This window comes from Pan troglodytes, chromosome 1 (genome assembly GCF_028858775.2).
Source record: "Pan troglodytes isolate AG18354 chromosome 1, NHGRI_mPanTro3-v2.0_pri, whole genome shotgun sequence".
Taxonomy (NCBI): Eukaryota; Metazoa; Chordata; class Mammalia; order Primates; family Hominidae; genus Pan; species Pan troglodytes.
In genome coordinates, this window is record NC_072398.2 from 155850737 (window position 1) to 155878704 (window position 27968).

Sequence of the window (27968 nt, forward strand, 5' to 3'; positions counted from 1 at the left end):
CCTCACAAGCTAAGGGATGCCAATTATAATCAGCTGGGAAATGCTGTAAACTGCTAACAGTGCAGAGCTTGGCTATACTACAAAAGCTTTCCTAGACATCAGGTAAAGGTAAAGCTGACCTCACCACTTCATGCCTGGGACAGGTAGACAAAAACCCACAGAGATTAGTATCAGGCTCAAGATTAGATGGGTTGACTTCTGGCTACAAAGGGATTTAAAATAGAGTAGCCGGTTTAAAAAAAAAAAAAAAATCCCTCCCCTTTCTCCCATAATGAAGCAGGTTTGTTGCTTCTGGTTTCAGGCAGATAAGTTACTTATATCCATATGATTACTTTCTGGTTGTATTTATGATTACTAGAATAAAATTACAAATACTCTGCTATTATTTCCAGTCCTCAGCCTGATGTAAATCTGCTCAGTTAAACACAGACTTAAACCTAAGTTCTAAAAGTTTTTTCTCATTACCATTTTTCTTCCCCAACTGGCATATAAAAAGACAAAAAGTGAGTACTAAATTCTTTAAATTCAAAAATTTGTAAGTCCACTGCCACATAAGATAAAGTCCTGAGGTTTAAGATTTCAGCTCTCAGAATCACCATCCCTAAAGGGTATTCACCAAGAAGAAAATGCAAAGAGTTCTTGCTCTAGAAACTTTTAGTTCTCTTTTTTCATTCCTGAAGAAATATATTATGGCCCATATTTCATTTCTGGCTTGTAATACCCTCCGAAGTCCATTCTGAAAAGTGTTCTGCCTTCTGTTTCACATTTATTTTATTAGCTGGCCTAAAAGACAATTTTTGCCAAATTAAATGTTTTACTGTGTTCTTTTTTTGAATAATATGTTTCCTACTCAAATGTATTCATACAATACAGCTCAAAACACAATACTTTTTAAACTTATTAGTTGTTAGATTTTAAAGAGACTAAAGTCAACTTACTGCTGAAAACACACAAAAAGGACAAACTGGTTGAAATTTTCACAAGTATGGAAAATGTTTAATAAACTCAGAATGGTGGGCTTATTAAACTATAGTGTTATTTACAGCCATAATTCATCAACCACAAACACAATAATGTGTTTGCATGGCATGCTACAACAGAAGCTTTATTCAGTTCATTCAGAAAACATTGGCAAAATAAATTTCAGTTGCAAATTCACAGATACAAGCTTCAAAGTATAAAGTTGTATATAACAAAAAATACAGGTAATATTTATAACAATAACTTACAGATACAAACTAATGATAAACTACAATTTCACAAAAGATTGTAAACATTTTGCACACTTGTCAGTCCTTTCTTTTAGGCAAAGTGCTCTTTTGATGACAAATAAATTAACAGATACACACTAGAGTGAACTATTTCCAGACAATACAAAAAATGTTTTGATTTGTTTTCTTCTTGTAAACATAAGTTTTACAAAAAATGAAGAATCAATAAAAGTGTCTTGCAGGCCAACTATAGATACATACCTGGGCAGCAAAGTGATGTTGGAAATGCTTTAGGTGTTAAATAAAAAATTAACAGTAATATCTTTTCAATGGTCTTTTATACATAATAAATGACAAATTTATATCCTTAATCAAGTCTATCCCTGAAAACAGAATTAGGTATGACTTATTGGCAGTTGTGTCATTGAATGGGGTAACAAGGGCTGGAGTCCAAGAGTTGTTGGTGAATGAGCTACAAAATAGAAAGAAATTTGTGGATCAGTTTTGTAGGGTGCATAAAACTGATTTATAAACAAACAAAAACAATCCAAGGCAATGTTTTCATCACTCATTATAGCTGAGGGCACCAAGCTACACTCATTCCACTGACCTCAGCAGAAGCATTAACCTATTCAGCATAGTGAGAGTCCAGGAACAGTTTTACCCCCAAATCTTTATTTGGGGCCACAAGATTTTGCCATTTTAATGTCCTCCATCCATACCCCATTCACTGCACTTCACCCTGAAGCTAGAAAGACATGGGTTCCTCTTCAGAGATGCTGCTAGCTTTCTCATGAAGGTGTTTGTATAGGATGATCTTCCCCAAGTTTCTTTCATTAATGTTTAATTACCTCCTCCCTAAGCATACATCAAAACACACTGGACTCAAGCAACACTACTGTCTTTCATGTGAACACACACAATTTTAATGCTAGTATAAGTAAATGGCAACAACAGTACAGGCTCTGATTTTTTATCTAACCAAAACTTAAAACGAAGTTTCTGCTTTCAGCAAGGGCTATGTTGCTTCAAACCAAACCTTTCTCTGAGACCAACTAGGAAATCTGGACAAAATTTTTAAAATCTGTTTGAAGGCATCTGAAAGACACTTAAGTAGTGAGGACTTACAAAGTCCCAGAGTGGAGGGAAAGAAAATGAGGATGCTTTTCCTCCCACAAGGATAGTGACAATTTAAAACAAAACAAATGTCTGATAGGCCAAGAAGTTTAGCAGAGCATTCAGAAGTTAGACTTTGGCAGAGTGGTGAGAAACAAAAATTAAAGAGCAGGGCCCGCTGAAGAGGAGAAGCCCTAGTTAAAAACAACAACAGAAAACAAAACAAAACAGGGATTCATTTGTGATTCCAAAGGGCTAACTCCAAGAAGTAGTAAAACAAAAATACACCAGCCCTCTTAAGGATTTGTGCCTGATTGGATTAAGTTGATTTCACCCTATTCTGACTACCTGGGGGGTAAAACTAATCTTCTCTAGTGGAAGATATCATCCACAGCCTCAAATTATTTTTAGTTACTCATACCCAACATCTGAAATGCAATAGCAAATAAGAAGACAAATAACAAGACATGACTTGAAAGAAAATAAAGAGGAAAATTAAGAAAACAGAATAGACCCACCAAAGATCCAGATATTGGAGTTATCACACCTGAACTTTAGTATAACAATTTAAATAAGGATAAAGTGACAAAATGGATGATTTCAGCATATAAATGGAAATCTTAAAACTGAAAAACATAATAAATGAAATTAAGGAGTCGGTGGATGATTTTTTTTTTACAGGATATTAGATATAGAGAGCATTAGTGAACTAGAAAAATAGTTCAGAAGAAAACAAGAAAAATTTTTCATAGGAGCAAAAACAATATTTGAGGAGGCAAAAGCTGAGAATTTTCCATAATGAAAGACATCAAACTACATATTCAAGAAGCACACCCAGGCACAGTATGATAAAACTTTTTCAAGACAAACACAAAGAAAAAAGTTGAGGAAAAAAGACGTTTATTTTCGAAGGAGCAAGAAGGTCAATAGCTGACTTTACCAATAAATGGGGCCAGGTTAATTAGCTATCCATATGCAAAACAAACAATGAAAATCAGAAGACAAGGTAATCATATCTTCAAAGTGCTGAAAGAAAATAACTACCAACCCAGATTTCTACTTATAGAGAAAATACCACTTACAACTGAATCAAAAGAAATACTTAGAGATAAACTTAACAGAAGATGTGCAAGATTACTAAACAGAAAACTCTAAATCATAAGAGATGATTTAAAGATGATCTAAACAAATGGAAAGACATGCTAAAGTTCATGGTATGGAAGAAAATACTGTTAAGATGGCAATTTCCTAAAATTGATCAATATATTTGCTGTAATAGATTGTATCAAAATCTTAATTGTTTTCCCTTTTGGGGTAGAAATAGACAAGTAGGTAAATTTTATGAAAACATAAAGGGCCAAGAATGGGCAATACAAACTTGAATAACAACAAAATAGAAACGCGTTATCATATATTAAAAATTATAGACCTACCATGATTAGAATGATTAAGTAGCAACACAAAAATAAATAGACCAATAAAATAGAACAGAAGGTACAGAAATTGACACAACATATGGACATTTGATTTATGGCAAATATGTCTCTACAGAGAAGCTGGACATTTTCTATTTTCATCAACATAACAAAAAAGCTTCACTTTCTACCTCACACCACACACAAAATTCAGTTCCAAATGAATTGTAAATCTACACAGCAAAGGTAAAACAAAGTTTCTAGATGATATCATAGAAGATATATCTTCATTATCTTTGAGTATAAACAATTTCTTGCACATGTCACCAAAAAAAGCATGGCTCATGAAGGAAAAATGATGAAATAAACTACATTAAAATTAGGAACTTGTGCTCAATGAAACATTCCATTAAGAGAGTAGAAAAAGCCAAGCTACTAAGTAGGAGAAAATATTCTAAACACATACAATTATCAAAAAGCTTTATATGCAGATTACATGAAGAACTTAAGCAAATCCATTTAAATAAATAATAAAGACAAGCCAGTAGGCCAAAAGACAAAAAGACTTGTACAGCTCTTCACAAAAGAGAATATACAAATGCCTGATGAAAAAATGCTCAGTCATCAGGGAAAGGCAAATTAAAATAAGATTGCACTGCACAATCATCAAATTTGCTAACATCAGGAAGTTACACCATACCAAGTGTTGGTGAGGATGTGAAGCACCTTGAACCTTGCTGCTGGTCAAGGTGTAAACTGGTTCAACCACTGTGAAAAACTATCTGTCAGAATGACTGAAGTTGAGCATATGTGTAGCCCATGACCTTATGTCCCACTCCCAGGTACATATCTAGTAGAAATGTGAATTAATGTGCACAAAAAGCATGTACAATAAAGTCCATAGCAGCATATTCATAAAAGCACAAACTGGAAAAAGCACAAATATCTATTAACCAGGAAATGGATAAATTGTGGTATATTCCTACAGTGGATTTCTATATAACAATGAAAACAACAGATTCTCACAATAATATAGGTGAATCTCACAATGTAATTGAAAGAAGTGAGACACAAAATACATTCTGTATGGTTCAAAAAGGGCAAAACTAAAGGGTGGTTTTAGAAATCAGTGCCATGTTACTTTGGGAGAAAAGGATAATAATTGGAAGGAGACATAAGAGAGGCTTCTGAAATGCTAATTATATCTGCTACTTTGGGCAATATCTATATGGATACATTCATTTTATTAATTCATCAAGCTGAATAGTTATTACGTATGCACTCTTCTAAATGTATGATTTTCTTCTATAAAAAACAACTCTTTAACAAAACTTATTAAACTCCCATCTAAAGATCTGAGTGAACACTTGCTCTGATCACAGGAAATAAAGTATTTAAATATTTACCGGTAAAAACAAACAAAAAATTTCTAAGTAAAGATCAAGCATTGAGTCATTATTAATATTTGCATCTTAGCTGCAAGGTGAGTATTAAACTTCTTCCTTAAAATGTAATCACAGAAATAAAAATGTTTGGATAATTTTGCTCTCTACTGCACCCCCCCCCAATATTTTTCAGCTACTACTGAGGTAATATTTCAAAATGTGAATTGTATCAATAATCTAATATTAGAAGTTACCAGTTGCTGATTGCCTGGGAGACAGCCGTTAAATGTTGGGATACCTACCATCCATATAACTATGCAGCGCAGTTAACATCGTTCCATCTTGGGGCACATAGGCAGAATAAGCCATTTCTTCTAACATGGGTGGAGACAGCCTGGAGGGTGGGACTGCTGTGACTGGGGTGGAGGACGAGTGATTAGGACTGACGTGTTTCTTGTGGCGTGCTCTACAATTCTGAAACCACACCTGAGCAGGGAGAAAAGCAAGAGAAGTAGGTAGGTTACACACCAGCTTCTGAGCACATTATCAACTCAGTTAAAAAATGAATGCAACCTCAATCACACTACCACACAAGCACTGCATAAATGTAACTCAGCTTTTATAAAAGTTCTATAGACAGAAAAGAAACATTTTAGTCCAAATAACAGTGGTCATTTTTCTTGCTCAGTTGATAGCTCTCTGGTGATTTACCTAAAAGCCAATTCTATTTAAGTAGGAAAGGGGACCAATTGCTTAAGGGATTTTGGTTTGTTGAATTTGAGTTGGTCAAATGTTAAGGTTACCCCTTGAATGCAATTATTAAACTCTATTGGATTTGACTGGGTGCTGTGGCTTATGTCTGTAATTCCAGCACTTTGGGAGGCTGAGGCAGGCAGATCACCTGAGGTGAGGGGTTCAATACCAGCCTGGCCAACATGGTAAAACCCCGTCTCTACTAAAAATACAAAAACTAGCTGGCCGTGGTGGTTGGTACCTGTAATCCTAGCTACTCGGAAGGCTGAGGCAGGAGAATCACTTGAGCCCAGGAGGCAGAGGTTGCAGTGAGCTCAGATTGCGCCACTGCACTCCAGCCTGGGCGACATAGCAAGACTCTGTCTCAAAAACAAAACAAAACAAAACAAAACAAAACAACAACAACAAAAAAGCCAAAACAAAAATACCCCAAAAACTCCATTAGATTTTAAAAAAATAAAAATAAAAGCCAATTCTATACTAAATCGGCATCTTCCCCAGAAAAGGTGGGGAAGGGCCCTCAAGAATTCCAGAGAAATCTCCTTGGTTTTACTACTGGTATTTAGGACAAAAAGAAAAGCAGAAAAAGCTCTTTTAATCAGAACTTTAAAAAAAAAAAAAAAAGACTACTAAATGTATTCTTAGGCACCTGCTGGACTTATTTCAAATCCTTGTTCAAATGACTAAAATCCCTACTGAGAACTTAAAGCTTTCTACAAACCTCTTGATTCAGTTATTCCAGTCAGATTTTAACCTGCTGAGTTCAATTTCTCTTGGTGAATACATAGGCTATTCCCTAAGAAGCATGTTAAGGTCAGGTCTTTAATAAGAAAAAAACTCATAATATTTAAGTAGAATTAAATACAAACACATCCACTGATGAGAGTTCACAAAATGTAAAGTGCTAACCACCCTGCTGTCCACTCTACTGCAGAAATAAAAGAAGCAAATTCAGGGCAAGTGGAGCTTTACATCCAGGTCAGTCTAGGCTGCCCAGAATGCTCACTCCTGTAATCCCAGCACTTTGGGAGGCCAAGGCGGGTGAATCACGAGGTCAGGAGATCGAGACCATCCTGGCTAAAACAGTGAAACTCCATCTCTACTAAAAATACAAAAAATTAGCCAGGCATGGTGGCGGGTGCCTGTAGTCCCAGCTACTTGGGAGGCTGAGGCAGGAGAATGGAGTGAACCTGGGAGGTGGAGCTTGCAGTGAGCCAAGATCATGCCATTGCACTCCAGCCTGGGCGACAGAGCGAGACTCCGTCTCAAAAAAAAAAAAAAAAAAAAAAAGAGAGAGTGTTTCTTCATTAAAATACTGTATCACTTTTTTTCCATCACTCCAAACAATTCTGTCATGAGAGGAAAGAGAGGCGAAGGGATAAAAACTTAGCATGAGAACATTTTGGGATCAGGGATATGAGGCCAGGAAAACATCAGGGGCATAAGTCTGTTCAAGGCTGGTGGTAGGGCCTTGATGGCACAAGGCAATCAGGGCTGATTAATGTGAAATAAAAGGAAGCTGCAAAGAATTTATAAGAAAAAGCTGGCCTTACTTCGGAACTACACCCTGCCCCTGGCATACAAAAATAGAAGGTTGGCAAAGTATACTCTCAAGAGTGATAAAAACTAAAAGAATAAAAAATTAATAATCTAGTGGGGTATATAGCCTTGAGCAGGAGGCTGAAAAGTAGCAGCTAAGGAATGTTTCTGGGACAAGACTTAGGTATCCACCAGTAAGACAAGTGGGAAGTCACAGCCTCCTCCACATCCCTGTTCTCTGGAGTGTTAGTGAGACTCAGAGATACCTATAGACCACACCCCAAACTCCACAGTTCTGCCCACAGGCTCTGGAACAATAGATGTCACTACTAACACTAGTCTCACCCAAATAGGATGACATTACTCATTCTCCAATGTGTAAGGGGGAACCACTGCCACTGGCCTTTTTCCCTTATGGGACCCAGAAGACACATACGCCAGAGGACTACATATAACCTAAAACATGTTGCACTGTGATTCCCAGAGTTTCTTCAAAGTATCTTTTTGTCTCCAATAAATTACATATTGAATGGAACCTATGCAGTTGTAAAACAAAAGAAACACCATCTTTTGATTGAAAAAAAAAAACACTCAAACTTTGTAAATAAACATGAAGAAGGTATAATATAAACAGCAGAATAACTATCTTGTTAAGCAGCTTCTTGGAAAGATCATCCACAGGTAATCAAGCAGAAGGAGGTTTGCAAAAACAAAGTATCATGTAACTAACTGGTAGAGCAAAATATAGTTTAAGATTCCAGACATCAGGAAATTCCTTCTGGCATGAATGCTACCCAGCTTCAGAATCAAATATAAGTCCTTTTGACTCTCCTCACTGACAAAATTTCCTCCTTCTTGTTTGCAAACCTCCAACAAGAGTTAACATTTTCTGAGTAACTACTTTAAATTTTTTGACTTCTAAATCATAAACTAAGCTAAAATCAGGCCATGTAGATATAATGGAAAAGCAAAATACTAATGCAGAGAATGAAACCTTTAGAAAGCCCAGACAAAAAGCCAAATATAATAATTTTATATATGACAAAGATGGGATTTTATTTTATTGGGAAAGCATGTTTCACTGATTTAGGGAAAACTGATAGAGTTTGAAAGAGAGAAAAAAATAGATAAAACCCTATCTCCCATGAACCAAGCCAGATAAATTAAAGTTTAGGCGTAAATAATTGAAACAATAGAAGTTTAAGAAAACAAAAGGCAACATTGAAATACTCTCTAGATATGGAAGCATAAGAAAGGCCAAAACTAGACCCGGCATGGTGGCTCACACCTGTAGTCCCAGCACTTTGGGAGGCCGAGGTGGTAGATCACAAGTTCAGGAGTTCAAGACCAGCATGGCCAACATGGTGAAACCCCATCTCTACTAAAAATACAAAAATTAGCCAGTCATGGTGGCAGATGCCTGTAGTCCCAGCTGCTCGAGAGGCTGAGGCAGGAGAATCGCTCGAGCCCAGGAGGCAGAGGTTGCCGTGAGCTGAGACTGCACCATTGCACTCTAGCCTGGGCAACAGAGCAAGACTCCATCTCAAAAAACAAAACAAAACAAAACAAAAAGGCCAGGCGCGATGGTTCACTCCTGTAATCCCAGCACTTTGGGAGGCCGAGGTGGGTGGATCACGAGGTCAGGAGTCGAGACCAGCCTGGCCAATATGGTGAAACCCCGTCTCTACCAAAAAATACAAAAATTAGCTGGGTGTGGTATCACGCACCTGTAGTCCCAGCTACTCAGAAGGCTGAGGCAGGAGAATTGCTTGAGTCCGGAAGGCGGAGGTTGAAGTGAGCTGAGATTGTGCCAGTGCACTCCAGCCTGGGTGACAGAGTGAGACTCCATCTCAAAAAAAGAAAAACAAAACAAAAAAAAGGCCAAAACCATCAAAAGACTGGGAGATTTAAACACATAGAAATATAAATGTTCTGTGTGGAAAAAATAAAAAGGAAATTGATGAACCGTGAAAGGTTAACATGACAGATAGGATTAATAAATATCAGTAAGATATAGAGAAAATAACCCAACAGAAGAGTGAGCTAAAAACATACGGTCTTAAAAATGAAAAAATAAACTAATTTGTTCAAGCTCATTGATAATATAAGAAACAGAAATAAAATCAATGAGATTTTCTTTTCTAACTATTAAATTGTAAAGGATGTAAAAGAGTAACAGTATTCAGGATTCTTCAGAGTTGGGGAAAAGGAACTCTTGTACGTAGCTCCTGGCAGAATAAAGTTGTATGAACTTTCTCAAAGGCAAAGAGATTTCATGTTTGTATAAAGGCCCTATGCATGTTTTATCTTGGGACTCAACAATCTCCCTTCCAGAAATTTATCCTAAGGAAACTATTGAACAAGCACGCAAGGTAGATATACAATGTTGCTCATGGCAGCATTTTATAATAGTGAAAAATTGGAAGCTAAATAAATTGTGCTATGCTCAATATATGTGGCAATAAATATGATGTTAATATGGAAGGGTATTCCTAGTACACTGATTGGAAGAAATAGCAATAGTTTACTCTGTCTCTGCACAACATAAAAGTCATAATTCACTTATCTGAAAGAGTATGTGAACAGTGATTGTATCTGGATGCAGTGTGTGGGGAAAAAAATCACTCATCTTTATTCTTTGACTTCAGTATAAGGACACTCTGCTTTTATTACAAATGTCTTACTAAGCATATTTGTAACTAGGAAACGTGAAACTCTCCATGTATCAGACCAGTTTCCTCCTAATCTTTGGGTGACCTAGTTTGCATATTAGAAGAAGTCTAGTAATAAAAACTCTTTTTTCTTACCTTTCTAAAATATTATGCCCAATGCTAGGAAGGAGGCTGAGGGAAAGTATGATTACTATTTGAGATCACAGTAATTCTTATAAAATACTCTGAAGGGCTACAACATATAGTGAGCCTATGTATAGATACAAATAATAAACACATAAGCATGCTAGTACTCTTTCCTTTGGAATCATATCAAAAATATTTAATGTTCAACCTTAACATACTGAAAGCCAACATTCAAAATATATTCTCCAAATGGTAGGGCTTAGGACAAAGTTAACTTGCTCATAGTACTAGTAACCTAAATGCCTGGAAATTACATGACAGATGTCTGCCTGTGTTCCTTAGTCCTTCAAATATGAAAAGCTCTAAGAAAACTCTCCTTCTTCTTTGCTTCCAACTTCAAAATGATATAAGTCATGCATCTGACTTACCTGAAGCTATCATTGTTATGAATATACAGAGTCTTAAATTAGAAGGAACTTTTAGCCCATGGAGTCGGAACTACCTGCCAAAGAAAACTGTTCTCCCAGGCACAGGAAACTCACTACCTTCCTTGGTAGTCCATGCCATTTGTGTAGCCTTTCAATAATGAAAAAATTCATTATGAGTGAACACCAGTGCCTTTTTCTACATTCCGTTGCAGGGAAGCCTTTCACAAATATTTAAAGACACCTACTCTGGATATTACTCTTTCTCTTACCATCTCCTGGCCTTATCTCCAGATAAATATCCCTGCTGCCTTTAATATTATGGCATGATCTAAATCTTTCACAACCCTGGTAGCCTTTGAGGTAGTATGTTTTTCAGATTGCTTATTAGTCCCTTCTTAAAATTTGGCACTCTGAAATAAGCACAATAATCTGGATATCTGAAAGTGCTGAAGTGGTAGAACTTGTCTCCTAAGACAGCCTCATTACCTTGCAGTCAATTAAAACACTGTGAACCCTAGGTCTTTAGAGAAGCTGCAGTATCATCAGGTCTTTTCCATCTGCTTCTTCGTACAGGTGATTTGTTAATTATGAAACCTTTAGGCTTACAGAAGAATAAGTACCCATGTATCAACCACCCAAATTAAGAAACAAAATATAATATGTGCAATGAAGACATTTGCCTCTCCCCTCCCTGAGTTTCCTCTTGCCTTTTATGGTTACTTGCTTTCACTCCTTAAATTTTTTGGACTTCCAGTGTTATTTAAAATTATTTTCCGGCTAGGCACGGTGGCTCACCCCTGTAATCCCGTCACTTTGGAAGGCTGAGGCGGGCGGATCACAAGGTCAAGAGTTTGAGAACAGCCTGACCAACACGGTGAAACCCCGTCTCTACTAAAAATACAAAAATTAGCTAGGCATGGTGGCTTGCACCTGTAATCCCAGCTACTCAGAAGGCTGAGGCAGGAGAATTGCTTGAACCCGGGAGGCGGAGGTTCCAGTGAGCTGAGATCACACCACTGCACTCCAGCCTGGGTGACAGAGACTCTGTCTCGAAAAAAAAAAAAAAAAAAGAAATAAAATTATTTTCCATTTCCCTGGTCTCTCTGATAATCTTGACATAGCTGGCCATCTCGTTCTTGAATTCACCCCACTTCTTCAGTTCCATGCTTCTTCTCCACCCGACTCCTTCCTCAACTCTGGCTGTTACTACGTCCCATTTAAATAGCACCTCTTACCCTGCTCTCCTCTCTGAAACCCGTTCTTCACCTTTTATACCCTATGATCTCTTTCTAAAGGATCTTATCTAATTTCATCGCATTAGATCTCTTTGCTTGAGTCCTGTTCATTCTTTCAAATACCTGTTTGCATAGTTAACTGCCACCATCACTGCATAATTAGCACAGCTAAAAGGGTCCAACTTCCAATCCAGCTTTCTTTTGACTTTCACATTCCTGTCAATGGCACCATTCCCAAGATTACTTTGACTTGAAATTTATAAGTCACTGACGTTTTTGAGAGAGGATCTTACTCCATCACACAGGCTGGAGTGCAGTGGTACTATCATGGCTGACTGCAGCTTCAACCTCCTGGACTTAGGTGACCCTCCCACCTCAGCCTCCCGAGTAGCTGGGACTGCAGGTACACACTAGCATGCCTGGCTGTTTTTTTTTCCTGTAGAGATGGGGTTTCACCATCTTGCCCAGACTGGTATCAAACTCCTGTACTCAAGTGACATATTTGCCTTGACCTCCCAAAATGCTGGGATTACAGGTGTGAGCAACTGAGCCTGGCAGAGTCATTTACTCTTTGACTCCTCTCTGCTTCCCCATTGCAGTTACCAATTCTTTCTTGTCTTTCTAGCATCCATCAACTGTCATCAGTGTTCACTCAATAAAATGTTTCTCAGCTGGGCATGGTGGCTCATTGCCAATAATTCCAGCACTTTGGGAGGCCAAGGGAGGAAGATTACTTGAGTCTAGGAATTTGAGACCAGCCTGGGCAACACGGTGAGACTCTGTTTCTACAAAAATTTAAAAATTAGCCAGGCATGGTGGTGTGCAACTGTGGTCCCAATTATTTGGGAGGCTGAGGTGGGAGGATCACCTGAGACCTGGAGGTCGCTGCAGTGAGCTGTGATTGCGCCACTGCACTCCAGCCTAGGCCACCCATGACCCTGTTTCAAAAAGTTTCCCAAATGAATTCTACCCCAGTTAAGTGTCTCTTCAGAAACAAACAAACAAAAAACAAACAACAACAACAACAACAAAACCACACTACTTTGCTGGGCATTCCAGCCTTCCAACTAAGCTGCTTACCTCTATCTAGTCTCTCCCAACTCCAGTTCTTCCCATGTGCTGTGACTAGCCCTTTCTTCCTAAAATCACATATCATGGCTTTTACCTGCTCATAAGAGAACTCTGCATTCACAGGCCTCTCCAACTTTAACTCCAACAATTTCATTTCCCACTATTTCCAAACATAAATTCTACATTTGAAAAAACTTGCACTAATTCATCACTTTTCAGCTTTGTTCACACCAGTTCCTCTCCCTGGATCTTTGGCAAAGGCCATCAGCAGCCATCACACACACAATCATAAAAAAAGTAGGAAAAAACACTGACCTTAGAGCAAGATTTATCTTGGAACATGTTTAGCCTGAGGATCTTAGGGTTGCTGTGAGTACTGAATGAAGTAACATGAGCAAAGACTCATTTGACAAATGGTAGCCTAGCCCAAGCAGGATAATCATTACATTTTAAAAATTTGATTTAGAATGTGAAGAGACTTAAAATGAGAAAGCAATGTTTTCACATTTCTTCACACACAAAAAAACCCCAATGCATACTTATAAATACCCAGAATTAGAATTTTTTGTTTCTCTTGATTGACCTTTAAGTTAATCACCTGTGGCCAGGTACAGTGGCTCATCCTGTAATCCCATTACTTTGGGAGGCTGAGGTGGGAGAATCATTTAAGCTCAAGAGTTCAAGATCAGTCTGGGCAACATAGGGAGACCCGATATCTATTTTTTAAAAACCTTAAAAAAAAAAAAGTAAAGTAATCACCTGTATCACACGTCTGCTCAAGCCTGTCCTTTCTGCCAATTTCTGGAGTGTCTGTGCATCTGGGTTGTTGTCCTGAGCAAACTGTGCTTGCATAACCTGTTGTTTAAAACATGTATGTAGTAAATAGCTAAAAACAAGCAGCTCAGTCTTCTTCCTGCATTTTTATCATAAGAGGTAAGACATGCACAAGAACATGGGATACTTTTGTTACTTGAAAATCGGTATGGGGAAATATGTGTAAGTGAAAACGAATGCATATTTTGTAAATTTATACACAAGTTGCTATGCTGAGAACTTTAAAAAAATCCATTTCAATGTAAAACTCTCTCAACTATGCTGTTAAAAATAAGCTCATCTTTTCTTTTCTTTCAATCTTATAACCCACAAATCAAATAGCAATAGTTTCATTTATTGTTTTTTCCATTTTGTTAAAAAATTGCCAACATTTGAAAACTTAATACAAAAATCATATCACATTTGTCTCCAACCTTTCCTGAGCTAAAGATGTTCAAGGCCCCTAATACCTAATAGTATACAGATCAACAGAAGGATTCCACTTAATTGTAACAACTCCATCATAGTTTTGAGCACTAGCTCTATGCAAAAAAAAAAGGTGTCTAAAAAGAGACACTCACCAGTCCACTGAATAAGAATTTACCAGAGTCTAAACATGTATATATTTTAAAAGCTTACAGGTGATTCTGATGTAAGACTTTGGATTGAAACCACTATGCCAAGTGCTAAGAGATAGTGAAACATGAAACAAAACTCTTTGGATTTAATTTCCTGGCAGAAAGATGCCGACATGCCAATGACTACCTATAATAAAAGATAAAGGGAGAAGAGTAGTGTGGGAGAGAGTACCAGAATATAAGCACAAGCCAAAAACTTTGAATTCTTTCAGAAAAGAGAATCATTATGAGAATTAAGTGAGATACTTGAATTTTATTACTAAAAGTCAGTCAACTGAGGGAAGCATTACAAAATGTAAAAAATGTATTATTATGAAGAATGAGAGAGAACAGTTTGGCACCCAATGTGATTGTGCTTGTCTACAGGCACAGGATGTGGGTAACCAATCTATTAAAGACCTCAAGCACTGCTGGACTTTACTCTTTTCAGCAGGCAAAATTAATTGCATTCTCCACTATGCTCCTCATATAATACTATCTTCTGCCACTGCACTTGTCACAGGGTAGCTAAATAATTTGTTTTCAAGTTTATCTCCATAGTGGAAAGTGAGTTCCTTGAGATCAAGGGGAATGTCTTATTCTTCGTATCCCTAGGAGTTAAACTCCCTTTCTGTCAGAGAGTATGTTAAGAGTTTCTGACAGAGTAAAACTTGGCAATGTAAGGAAAATCTGAAGACAGTGTAGAAAAAAAGGCCAATATTGTTCTGGGAAACCTTCTGAGGTTTACAAATTTTGAGGTTTACAAATTTACCCTTCTAGAATTAAGTATTCTTGGCTTCCCATCTAACTATATTGTATCTACAGACTCACTGTAAACAGAACATGGATTTTTGCTTTTAAAAAAGGGCAGAATTGGCTTAAAAGTTTATTCTTGCTCAGTTCACTTTATTCTTTCTTTCCTACTCCAAATGTGTTACTTTGGTATCTTCCTGTGAAAATAGAGTTATGTTTCTATGCAGTTGAACATGTAATAACCCCAAAGAGAAAAAGAACGAGCAAATTATGTCTTTGTTTTTTAATTTTTCAAATAGAAAAATGTTGAACAGATTTGGGGATTTTTTTTGTAAGGTCATTATTAATAATTTACAAAACAGAAACTTCATGCCTTTCATAAATGCATTTTTAAATTCACAAATTTAACTGCAATCAAATTGTATTTAATTAAGTAATTTCTCATTAAAGAGTAAAGCAAAACAACTCTGATCATTTAGAATTGAAATATTCTAAAGGAAAAGTAAGATGAGTTGATTGTTCTTCCTTTCAATAGTATCAATGATTAGTCTCACACACACAAAAAGAAAAAAGAGGTACTTTTAATTTCTACTTAGTTTCACTATTCTCTAGGCACTAATGCTGCTGAAGCCTACTTCACTCCTTTTCCAAGTTCTTCTAACGTGGACAAGGAGTGAGCCTCTGTAGACACTCATCATTTTTAGGCCAGGAGATCTACCAGAAAAGTCAGGAGGCTGCACAGCAGTAACTCAATCTGAAAACAGACTAAAGCAGGAGCTAACTTTGGTGTGTTTAATATTAATAATCACTAAGTGAGTGCTTCTACATAGAATAAGCAATCCATAATATTAGCAGGAAATTCTTAAATATCATTTCTACAAATGGGACGGTATTTGAAATATATTTGCCAATACATCCTCTGAGTCTTAAACTATTTTTTCTCCCCATAAATCTCTATAGAATAATTTTGGAAATTTTTCTTATTTATCCCTTCCATTTTAACTCTCCTCTGTCCAAAGCAGGTACTGACTAGATAGTCTTGACTTACTCACTGGTCACATGTAATATTTTATTATCTTGCCAAATTCAAGCTCTACTTGAAAATATTCAGCATTCCTAAATGTAGGAGAGTTTGACAATAAGGATACCAAATTTATTAGAGTGTCTGGCTAAAATAAATGATTCAAAGTTTTTTAAAATATCTATTTCAGATTCCTAAATTATAAAGAACCACTTTAGGACAAAGATTGTATCTCATTTGTTTCAGCCACCCCTTCCATAAGATAAAATGCTAATAAATATTGAATGAGAATATACTTTGAAAGCATATTACCTATGCTTTCATCAGTAATCTGAAAATGGTAATATGCTTTCATTTTTTAAAACCTATAATTCTGATATACAATTTTTAAAACTTATGATTTAGATCACATTTACATACCATAATGCAAGGCTTAAATATTTTATGCATGTTTAACCATAAGGCTATCTACAAGATTCAAAATCTCACTCTTTTGTTTTAGCTGCTGCTGCTATTAATTGGAGTTTTGATAAGACAGACTTCCACTCATGGTCTCCTGGAAGATCAAGCAAAATGAAGAGACCAGATGTTTGAGGAGAAGGTTCCAAATCTCTTCTCAACCATTCCCTTGGTGGTTTGCTTTGAGGAGTTCCTGCACTCTTGAATGAGGTTTGTTGTAAAAGTTAAAGGAGATAAAGTAGATAAATGCCTGGTATAGGATTTGGCATAAGAAGACCTCCACAAATATTATTCCCATTTTATTTAATTAGTATTTGTAATTATTTTCCCATAGAAAAGTGTCTATCTACAGTGGTTTCAAATTTTCACAATTTTATTTTTAATAATAAATTATTATATCAAATAAAAGTTATCAACCTTGTAATTATTAAAATTACAGCCAGTCCTTCATGGGAACAGACCATTGTGAAAACAGATTTATATTAGAGATTCTATTTTAACTAGACACCTTTAGTGACTGAGTATTTTTCCAGGTCTTTCAGAAGTACTCACATCTTCTGACAGGGCATTGTGTGATCTTCATAATAATCCAATGAAGAACCCAGAAAGCAAGGCTCAAACAGAGATACTTCCTTCAATTGGCTTATCTTTCATTTTTTGCTTATTGACTATGTACTTTATGCCTAAATTAAGAAATCGAATTTATGCCTAAATTAAGAAATCTGAAACAATCATCCATTTGGAAAATTCTTCTGAATGGATCTAGATTTTAATGCTAGAGTGCTTCCCATTGCCACGTTCCCTTGGAATATGTGTGTCACATCAAGGTTTCTTTCCTAAATCATTCTCAAAATAAAAATTATCTCCTGAAACACTTGTATCCATCTTAAATACTGGCAGGTCTTAGAATACTAAACGTGATTTTTGAAAAAGTTACTTTTATTCATTTGTTAACACTGCATAAATGTCCTTTAAAGTCTGAGCTAAGATGGATACTATGTATAGGCACCCAGCAGTGTGATAGGTGTTCAATAAATGTTACTTTTCCTTAACATGAAACAAATACCTCAGCCACATTAATCTTTTAGAAAATATGATTTCATTATCTGCAAAAATGCCAGAAGGAATCATTATATGGGTTTATAAAGCAAAGAGTAATTTAATTATTTTGATAATTTGTATAAATCAAATTTATAACAATCATGTTTAGGGCAACTAAGCTAAAAAAAATCCCTCCCTTTTCAGGGGACATAATAAAACTTTAATATCAAATTATAGAAGTACTCCCTTTACCACCTTTAAAAACATAAAGGAATCTGCTCAATTGTAGTCAACCAGTAGTTTCCTATTTACTTTAAGGCACTTTCAATTATTTCCTACTCAAAAACCGTACAATCGTGTTCATTAAATGACTCATTGCAGTTTGTTACAAAGACTAACACATTAGCGTCCCATAGACTCACATGGGACATGTATGTCTCTTTTCAGAGTCTCAAAATATTTTGTCTTCCATTGCAATTATGTGTAGTAATATAAATGCCTGGTTCAGAACGATGCAATCAGGAAGTCAGGACAAAATACTTTGTTTCCACTTTGATGTTGATACCAATAGACCCCAGGGAAACAAAACTTGAATGACTATTTCATATTATATTATGATGCTAGAAATGCAAACACTTTAGGGCAATAAGTATGTTTTCATATATTCACCAAATTAGTTTTCATAAAACACATAGGCTAATTTTTTAGAAAACATAAAAATGTTTTTGGGCAGCATGGAGGTTACTTTTTGTTTTTTTGGTTGGGAGGGGCTTCAAAAATCAAAAATTCATTGTTATGCTTACCTGAAGCTGATCTGCTGTAAAGCTGGTCCGAGCTCTTTTTGCTGGTTTTGGATGGTTAACATCTTGCTCTGTGAGGAGGGCACCTTCCACACTAATCCCATTCCCTGCATTTAAAAAACACACTATATATGTTGGTAATTCAAATGGGTACACCCATCTTGCAATAACAGGTTTCTTATATCTCTTGGCTTTTTGTGTAACTGTATATGTTTTCTAGACGGCAAAACCCCTTAAGTTTTAAAACATACTACAGATATACTGTACAAAAAATATTCCATTTACAGACTTGTATATTTAGTGAAAAGTTCAAAAAGTTAGAAGTACACATCTAAGGCCCAGCAAATACAGGAAAACAACTATTTACAAAAAGAAAAGCAAAACCCTAACTCAAAGCTGCTGCCTGAGAATATGGCACAAAACTAATACATACACCATGGCTTTCCTTGTAAATAAACAAATAGAGACCATCACAAACAGTAGAGTACTTAATGAGTTTTACCACACTTATACATTGTACAAAATAATGCATTAAGATGACCTTAGGAAAAGTTATTTTTATTCCTGTATTCACTGTCTCAAAAGACTCAAAAGTATTTAAGTACATATTTACCATTTTCTACTTCTCTTTTTAAATTATCCAGCATGCAGTCATAATGTACTCTGCAGAGGACTTTCTCTTCCACCAAAGCAAACTCCTCTCCTGTGGAAAGTTGCCTTTTGCAGGAAAAGCAGGCAAAGCATGCCAAGTGATAGACATTCCCCTTGGCTCTCCGGACCCAGTCAGTAGAATGGATGTGTCTCCCACATCGAGAGCAGCGAGTTCCATACCTTCTACATTAAATAGAGGTGTGGAAGGTAAATATTTTAATGCCTGGTGAGATATTCATCAGTCGAATATTAAACCGGCACATTATGTTACCCCATTGAAATAACCTAAGTATTTAAATATTGTGAGAATGAAACAAGAATCAATTATTTTTCTAAAAGTCAATATAATAAGAAATCAAGATGAGACAGGGTCACAACTCAAACCTGTTTATAAAAATAAGACCTTTTCTCTGTTCCTCTAAAAGAAGATTGAAGTTTTCTTTTAAAATGAGTTTTAAAATCCCTTTTGTTGTATCAAATATCAGTATATTTATAAATTTACTTAAAGAATCAAGATAAACACACATACTCTCCAGACTGAAAATCTAAAAGTGCAAAAGTATGCTGAAGATATTTATACTGAAAAACTGAAGATACAAATAATGACTTCTTAAAACCAAGTTAAGATGATTAGAAAATGATTTAAATATCGTTTTTAGGATGTTAAAATATGTAAATATTTAATGTTGAAATTATCAAAGAATGTATATAACAGAAATTCTTCACCCTGTTGGGTGAGAAAGGAAAAGTCAGAAATGTTTCCTTTGGTGAAAAAGCTATTGTATTGTTATCCATAGAAGGAAGGAAATATTTTCTAAATTTTCAGAGTCCTAACTGGACATTAAATGCAGGTCAATCTTAAAATACCAAAGCTATATGTAAATAGTTCTTTTCTTCTTACAGCCTGAGTGACTGGAACTCTTTGTTATGTCTCCTATTACAATCACAGTCGTGGCCCTGCATGCCCAAATCACACTAGATTAGTCAGTGTCTATTTATTGACAGATACATCTTTAAAGCTATTACCACTTTGTTTTTTTAGTTACTCTGAAAAATAGAATCCTAAAGACAAATTTCAGAATATAACATGAAGCAAGGAGTTTAAAAATCCTAAAGAACTAGACTTTCACTTGTAAAATCTTTCAAAGTAAACCTTTCAAAGGGCTTTAAGTTACTACCAAAAATTAAGATTAGCCTATCCCAAGTGAATGAGGAAGCAAATTATTACCAATATTGAAGTAATAAAAAGTAAACCTGCTGAGAAATATGCCTTTTTGGTAATTATAAAATTCTGTGATTTTAAAGAAGACTCTGGGTCTCATAAATTACTTTAAATTACCTAGCAATTTTTATTCAAATTAATCACTAAACTCTTTGAAATCATTTTTTGAAATGGAGTACAAACATAATTAGTATTACAGCCTTTATTATATAGTATTAATTTCCCCGTTTTACAATGAACATTTTTCATTTAGAAAAGTAAATAAAGAAAATATGTTGTAATTTTTAAAAGTCATTCTTGAGAATTATTTTAATTTCTACACAACTGTTCATACAGAATTATACCTTGGAAGAAACCTTAAATTTAAACTACACAGAGATCACATGCAGAAAATGTGATATCTCATCTAATTTCAGAAACTGAAGATTGGACAAAAGAAATAGTTTGAGGCAGAATTAGATTTGGTGTATTTATACCAGAATGGTCAATTCTTCTGAATACTATGGTTTATCATGGTGCCAAACCCTTAGAATTTTATAGGTTTATAAGTAGGGATCATTCTATGGTAAACTGGTAAAAGCATAACAAAATCTTGATTTTTCTCCCCCATAATGATTTTATTTCATCTAACCATTCCCACCAAACAGGGGCGTTGTCATAAGTTATCTTGTTTTTCATACTTTATACCTATGTACGGCAAAAAAGATTCCCTGTTTGTAATGCCTCAAACTTTCACTCCCCAAAGTGAAAGTATTATTTAACTTTTGTCTACTGAATTCCCAAAAAGGATAAACATGCTTATTTATACACATTATATCTCAAACAGGAAAGCACCCTCATTTTGAAATCTCTTAAATAAGAAAAACTGGGCTTCATTAAATAAAACTGAACAAGAAAAAGCCTATTACAAAAGTCTCTTTGCATAATAATTTATTCAAGTATCTACTAAGAAAAAGCTTCATAACATACCTGAAATAATCAAGTTTGCAGAAAATGTCTTTGTCTTTAATATAACAGCTGGTGTGCCTTCCTAGGGAGGTTCTGCAAACACTGCAGGAGAGACACCGGACATGCCAGCATAGGTCATTCACCTGTGAAGGGAAGAGAAGCCATTGTAATATCATATTTAAGAAAAGTATTCATTGGTTTTGTGTATTGGGCAATTTAAAAAACTGGCCCCTTAATATATTAACACATGCTCTGAATGTTTTCATCCAAAAGATGTCATTTTTGTAAACATGTATCTGGATATATTATCTTTTAGACCTCAACCAAAAATTTATACTAATATATGCCACATTTTGTGTTTATAATATTTTCTATTCCTTTGAAGAATTCAGGTTGCTTTTTCTTTCTTTCTTAAATGGAACCTTTATGAACACAGGGAATAGTTTGGTTACTTTAAAGTCCTACATACAGGTTTTTTTGTTATATTTTACCAAGTTCTTCCCAGCATGAAACCTTGTGGTTAAAGAAGACAAAACACATACTCTCTCAACCTATTTTTTGGCTAAACAATTATAAACTGTATACCTCCTAAACAGAGCAATAAAGAAAGTGAAAACGCAGGTTTGTAAGATAGTTACCTATACAGGACAGAAATTGCTCAGATAAATTTAAATGTTGATGTAGCAGAAGCCTGGGTTCTCTTCTAATATTAAACAGCTGAACAGAAACAATAGAAGTAAGTAGTAAAGTATATTGGTAAAACTGCTTATTGATTTGGCTACAGGAGAAAAAAATAAATCTAATCATAAGTGGTTCTAAAAAAGCACCCAAGCATTGTTTTCCACTTACACTTCAAGTAGTAAAACATAAGATGGTGTTTAATAAGGCCAGTATTTTATACTTTCTAAATAGGAACATGAAATATTGTCAATCCAGGGAACAAGTCATAATTACTTTCACTTTAAACTGTTGCCATTATATTATAAGCGCTACAACTTTAGCCCTGGAGTATGAAGATGTGTATTAGATAGAACTGGCTTGCATGCAATGCAGGCTCCCAAAGTTTGCTCTTGTTAAGTGGACACAAGAACCTGATTTATGCTTAATTGAATGTCATGTAAAAGAACAGTAACATACAAAAACACCAATTACACCCTAAAAATGGATCCAATGACTAAAATAGGAAAGTAAATGACTGTGAGATATGGCTTTTGCTCAACTATTCCATAATAAAGACTATGTGTCTATCGAATTAGAACTACGGTCCAACATGTTTTTCTGCAATATATAAAAGGTACTTCGAAGCTGAAAGTTTTACTGACTTCTAATTACAGTTATGTGTCTCTTTCCAAAGCATTAATGACAGTCTCATTTTGATGACATTCAAAAAGTGTTGGTCTTTACAAGAACTTAGAACTTACATGCTCACTATAGACAATATTTAAAATAATGAAAACAGAAAGAAATCTGAGGAAATCTGAATAAATAATATTAACAATGTTGAATACTGCCTTGGAAATAAAAAAAGCATTTTCCTTATTTTTTTTCCTAAAATGGGACCAACCAGTATAAAGTTTAGAAGAACAGGCTTCCTTTAAAATTCCACTGTTTAGGGCCTTCTGTATTTCAGTCTTACCCAGGATTTTGTTTTGTTTTGTTTTTAAAGCTAGGCTTTAGGGGAAGAGCCATGGCCTCTCTCTTACTCCCTCCTAAAGCCAGACCTGGTTGTCACCTTTTTTCAAAGTTCACTTCCCTCCTAAAATGTCTGTTTATCTTCCATTTCTTTGCCAGGGAGTAAAGTAAGGTGAAGAGAGGAGATTCTGGAGACTATAAACCTACTATTAATCTAATCTGTGTATGTCTAAACATACAACTTGGACCAAGCCAGAAAAACTACCCAAAGGACAGAGCACTGAAGTTATTGGACAAGGTAATCAATGCATCTAACTCCTGTCATACTTTTCTAACTCCATTTTATTTGCCTCACAAGATAGTGTTTTTCTATATTATTTACACCCTAAAATAATATTTCCATACTAGGTCTAACTTTTTTTTTTTAATCAGTGACTCAAGTTAAACTCAAACTTTTCTGCAGGAAGTACTCAAAATGGAAAATAAAGGTTAATAATTCAGTTTTTGTCAATCATATAGTATCAAACTTTAGTTAGAAATTACACACTAAAGAATACAAGAAGTGGTACAATAATACTGTACATGGAAGGCTTCATTGGGAGGACTCCTGCCCTATTACAAAGGAAAGCTTTATGTAACTCACTTAACTTAGATTTTTATACAATACAAAGATATATAATATATAAATGTATACAAGATTAACACTAGAAACTATTATCTATTTCAGAGGGTGTGTTAAATGTCACTTCATCATAACCCTTCTATATCTTCTCTGCTGTGAAGGGTTAGAGCCTTCATAGGTCTACTCAGAAACATTCTTAAAGATTACGGTAATTATTGAGAGGGCTCATTAAAAATAGGATGCTAGTTTTAACCCAAAAGATGATTTTGCAATATCCAAAAGGCTCAGTTTTAGAAACATTGAAAGTGGAATCTTAAGAATGCAGATTTAAAGAGAAAGCCAATGTTAATTTGCCAGCTTTAAGAATCAACCACCAAGTAAGATTAATTTAGTCATTTTAAAATCTTTTTACCAAAACTTCTTCTGGCATTTTCTCTAGGTTTTATCTATAGGGTAGCATTCCCATTTTACAGATGAAGAAGCTTTGTATGTTGAGGTAGAAACTTAAAGAAACCCACTAACACGAATTTTGAACACATACTCTCCATAATTAATCCTTTTGAAAACCTAAGCAGGGTGGGGAGAGAATAGAAAGTGAACTGGTTTGCTACTAATTCAGTGTAGGAGAGACCATTATTTTAAATAGTGGTTTTAAAAAGCTGTTTAAGTTGAAACCCCATGATATTCTGATTAAGACACATGGGACCATGATCTGCACTGAGGTGGATAACTGTGGCCTGCCAAAATTTCTACTCCAAAATTCCCCCACAATATTTTAAGAGAAAAGTAAAACAAATTAAGACAATCAACTCTCAAACCACACTTGAAACACTTCTTCCCAGGCTGTGTGTGTCTAACTTTATATCAATTTCCATTTTCTCCCCAAGCACTCAAGATGACGTAACAACAGCATTGAGTGGCCTAGAAGTATTAAACCTTAATAAGAGCAGGAAGATATTGAAATGGTTTTTATTTAAATGGACCTATAAACTTTTACTTTGGAAAAGCCTCAGGTAACTGTAAAAAAACATAGGACTGTATTTTTAAAATTTGTCCAGAAAAGATCCTTTAAGCTACTTTACAGTGGCTTTCACCAAAAGAGACACTGCAAAAGGGAATCAGTTAATACATACCAACTTAAAATTCTTCTAAGCAGTCATGGGCGTGGGCGTCACTGGGGTGGAGAGACCACAGTCCGTTTAGAGGGAACAAAGATGTTTAAGAAAGGAATAATTCGGGGCTGGGTGAAAAATAACTAAGCAGGTTTCTGTCTCAGAATGGATAAGGGTTTTTCCACTTCCCTTCCACTACAAGCCGGTGGCTGACTCCAGCGCATCCACACACATACGGCGCGTCCAGACCAGGATGTGTCACACATTAGCTGTTTTGCAACGACATAGAAGAGTCTGGGATTTCTTCTCACTTTATCCCACCGCATGAGTTGCCCTAAACTGGGCTGATTTTCTGCGAAAGCCTACAACCTCCACCCAGAACTTGAACGGAAAGGTTGGTGGGAGGAACATTACTCTTTTCCCAGAGCTCCCACGCTAAGCCCGCTCCCCTTGGGCCTCGCACCCGAGGCCCTATCCTACCTTGAGAAGGTATTTGTCCACGATCTCCAGGCCGCAACTGTTGCACACACACTTGCCAGGAGGGCAGCCGGAGCCCGAGGCCATGGACCGGGGCGAGGACGACGGGGACAGCGGGGCCGAGGAGGAGCACGAGTCCTCGTCCCCCGCTCCCTCGGGGCTCACCTGCAGGAAACCGCGAGGCGCAGGCGGTTCTAGACCCCTCCTCGCCTTCGCATCCCACCTACCCACAAGGGCGCCCCCACCGCCTCCCCTCCCTTCCCCCTGGCCACCCCACTCCACCCCCAGCTTCTTAAGGTCACGATTCTCGCCCTCTTCCCCGAGTCCAAGCTCTGGCCACGCACCCGCCGGGGCTGCCGACCCCTGACCTATTCGGACCCCAGAAGTCTTGCGGCCCTGCCCTCCTCGCGGGCCAGCTAAGCTTCCCACCCCACCCAGACCCTCCCCGCCCCGTCCTCTGTCTGCTGCAGGAGGGGCCAGCTGGGCCCTGGAAGGAGCGCGGGGACAGCGGCCCTTCGTCCTGCGCCGCCTCCCCACGGCCAGTCTTGCCAGCACGCGAGCCCCTCCGCACTCACCAGTCCCTCTTCCCCGGCGCCTTTCCGAGTCCTCCCGGCCGCCAGGGCTGTAGTCCGCCCGCACTCCTCTGACATGAGCCCCTGACACTGCGGAGTAGGAGGGGGAGAAAGTATGGAGAAACAGATCAGAAGTTCCGAGCGTGCTGCCCGCCCCAGCCTCGGCGCGGGGAGCGAGCTAATGAAGGCCCTCAGAGTGCGGGGCAGCGCGTGCAGCCGTCACGGCGCCGGAGCCCGGGCGCCGCGGGCGGGCTGGCGCGCAGCCTCCTTCGCTGGCCGCTGGCGGCCGCCACCCGAGCGCTGGTAGCTCGTCCCGCGCTCCCCGGGCTCCGGGTCTCCGGCGCTCACCCGGGCACGTCGGTTCCCCGCCCCCCCGCCGGGGATAACAAGTTAATAACAATCATCCCCTCACAAAGCTCTTTCTTTCCAGACGTCAATCATAGCGGAGCGGGGAACACCGGGCTAAAGGGGGTGCGGGGCAGTGGGAGGTGGAGTGCGAGAGAAGAAAAGAGGATTGAGGAGGGGGTGGGAGAAGAAACTTGATTTCTTTAATAACCTCAATTAAAAGAGCAAGACACATATATATTTTTAAAAGGGGGCTTTTTGAATAGGATAGCCCGAAAGGTGAAGAGGTTTAATAGGATACTTGAAAGCTAATTACAGCGGGATTTAAGAAGCCTGGTGTTTGTTCCGATGACAATTTGAATGAAAATGCTTCAGATTAAACCGAGCCAGCAGCTCTTTCGTAAACTTACAGCAATTAGAGTGGCGAGTGATTTACACTCGTTTCTTTAAGGTGTAAATTGCCACTTATTGCTCAGTAAGTCAACATTTGAGCTACTAAAGGATTATTTTTAACCAGCGCAAAAAGCGGGTAGAATAATGGAAAATATCCAGCTGAATTTAATTTGTGCCATTACAAGAACTCACCCAACCTCTGACAAAATGTTTTAAAGAAACAACGCGCGTTACTCAAGTGTTTCCAAGTATTTGCTGGAGTTTTGTTCTTAAACGAAAACGCAGCGTCTCTGGGCTTAGACCGCTTTCGTTTCCAAAAACTCTAGCTCGGGGGCGGGTGGGTCCCCCGAACTCGCACTTCTGCATTTCTGACTGTTCACCTCCCCTTCTCCCTCCCTCTGGAAGCACCAGGCAAGATACCAACCTGGGGGCCTCCTGGACCGTCGGCCGAGACCCTCCCTTTCTGGAGTGCGCTCCCTACGCGGGACCCAGCGTAGCTGCACTGAGGCCGCGTCCTCACACACAAAGGGCGTTTAAACAGAACAGCTCCGCTTTCGCCTGGTGTCCCCAACCGGCTTCGGAGCAAAGAAATAGGGGCGCCCCGCGCGGGTCCTGCTGAGGCCCTCAGACAGGCTGCAGATGATTTCAAACTTAAAACACCAAATACCCACAGGTCCTGCCTCCCGAGTGAGGTGAGAGCTTGTCAGCTTCCCCAGTCTACTCAGACAAACCGCGTGACTCGTTTTGTGCCCTGCGGTTTTCTTTTGGCATTTTAGGTAAAATGGCTCTCCCGGCAAGCCCAGGGATCCCGGAGGCCTTTCTGGAGCCCCGCAGAGGGAGGTGTGCCTCAGGGCAGGCAAGTGTCCGCGGGCAGCCGAACGAAACGAGCCAGGTCTCCGGTTCTACCCGACAGCCGCCCAGTCCTCCCGACCCACTCTCCCGGACCGCCACGATCACCACAGCAAATAGAACAAAAGCACGACTCACATGGACCTGAGAGCGCCTTAGGCTCGAGGCTTCATCTCCCAAATTACAGTCTCCATGTCTCAGGTTAAGTGAGCTTTTGGGGAGGGAGTGCAATGATTACTGACTAACGCTACTACGTAATAAAAAAAAAAAATTGCCAGGTCTGAAGATGAGGCCGTTACAGGTAGTTTCTGAACCTTGTTTAGGAGCCCACACAACTCGAGTTTCAAGGACACTGCGATTCAGCTGGTCTGGCCAGGCGTCGGCTCGCTCACCTTCTCAGGGGGAACTGCCAGCTCCGGCACGTCCTTTGCTACTAGTTTACACACAAACATCTGATCGTTCTTCCAATACATGGCACTGCTAGGGCTGCTTATCACATACCAACTCCAGAGGGTCAGAGGCTGTCCGTGTCTGCCGATCTCCCCCCTCCCCCGCCCCGATCCACTAATAAAAGCTGATGCCGAGAAGGATAATGCTACAAGTGTGTCTTCGTCCAAAGAGGCCGCTGTGGCCTGACCACTTTCTGATGAACCGTTCTTAAAATTCCTTTCCCAGCTTCACTGAGCTCTG

General features: G+C 37.8%; 1 protein-coding gene across 2 annotated transcripts; it reads right to left on the reverse strand.

Moving 5' to 3' along the window:
• Nucleotides 1-968: 968 nt before the first annotated feature.
• On the reverse strand, nt 969-27968 carry LHX8 (LIM homeobox 8). Of its 2 annotated transcripts, XM_063800329.1 has the most exons (9): nt 27417-27968; nt 25695-25781; nt 25123-25284; nt 21298-21419; nt 19069-19289; nt 18459-18562; nt 13711-13806; nt 5430-5613; nt 969-1683 (listed from the first exon to the last, which is right to left on the reverse strand). In XM_063800329.1, the coding sequence occupies exons 2-9, from the start codon at nt 25767-25769 to the stop codon at nt 1607-1609; spliced, it is 1041 nt and encodes a 346-aa protein (XP_063656399.1). In that variant the 5' UTR covers nt 25770-25781; nt 27417-27968; the 3' UTR covers nt 969-1606. The 2 variants fall into 2 exon arrangements, with proteins under 2 accessions (XP_063656399.1, XP_016776373.1); XM_016920884.4 differs by lacking the exon at nt 27417-27968 and having other exon boundaries at nt 971-1683; nt 25695-26022.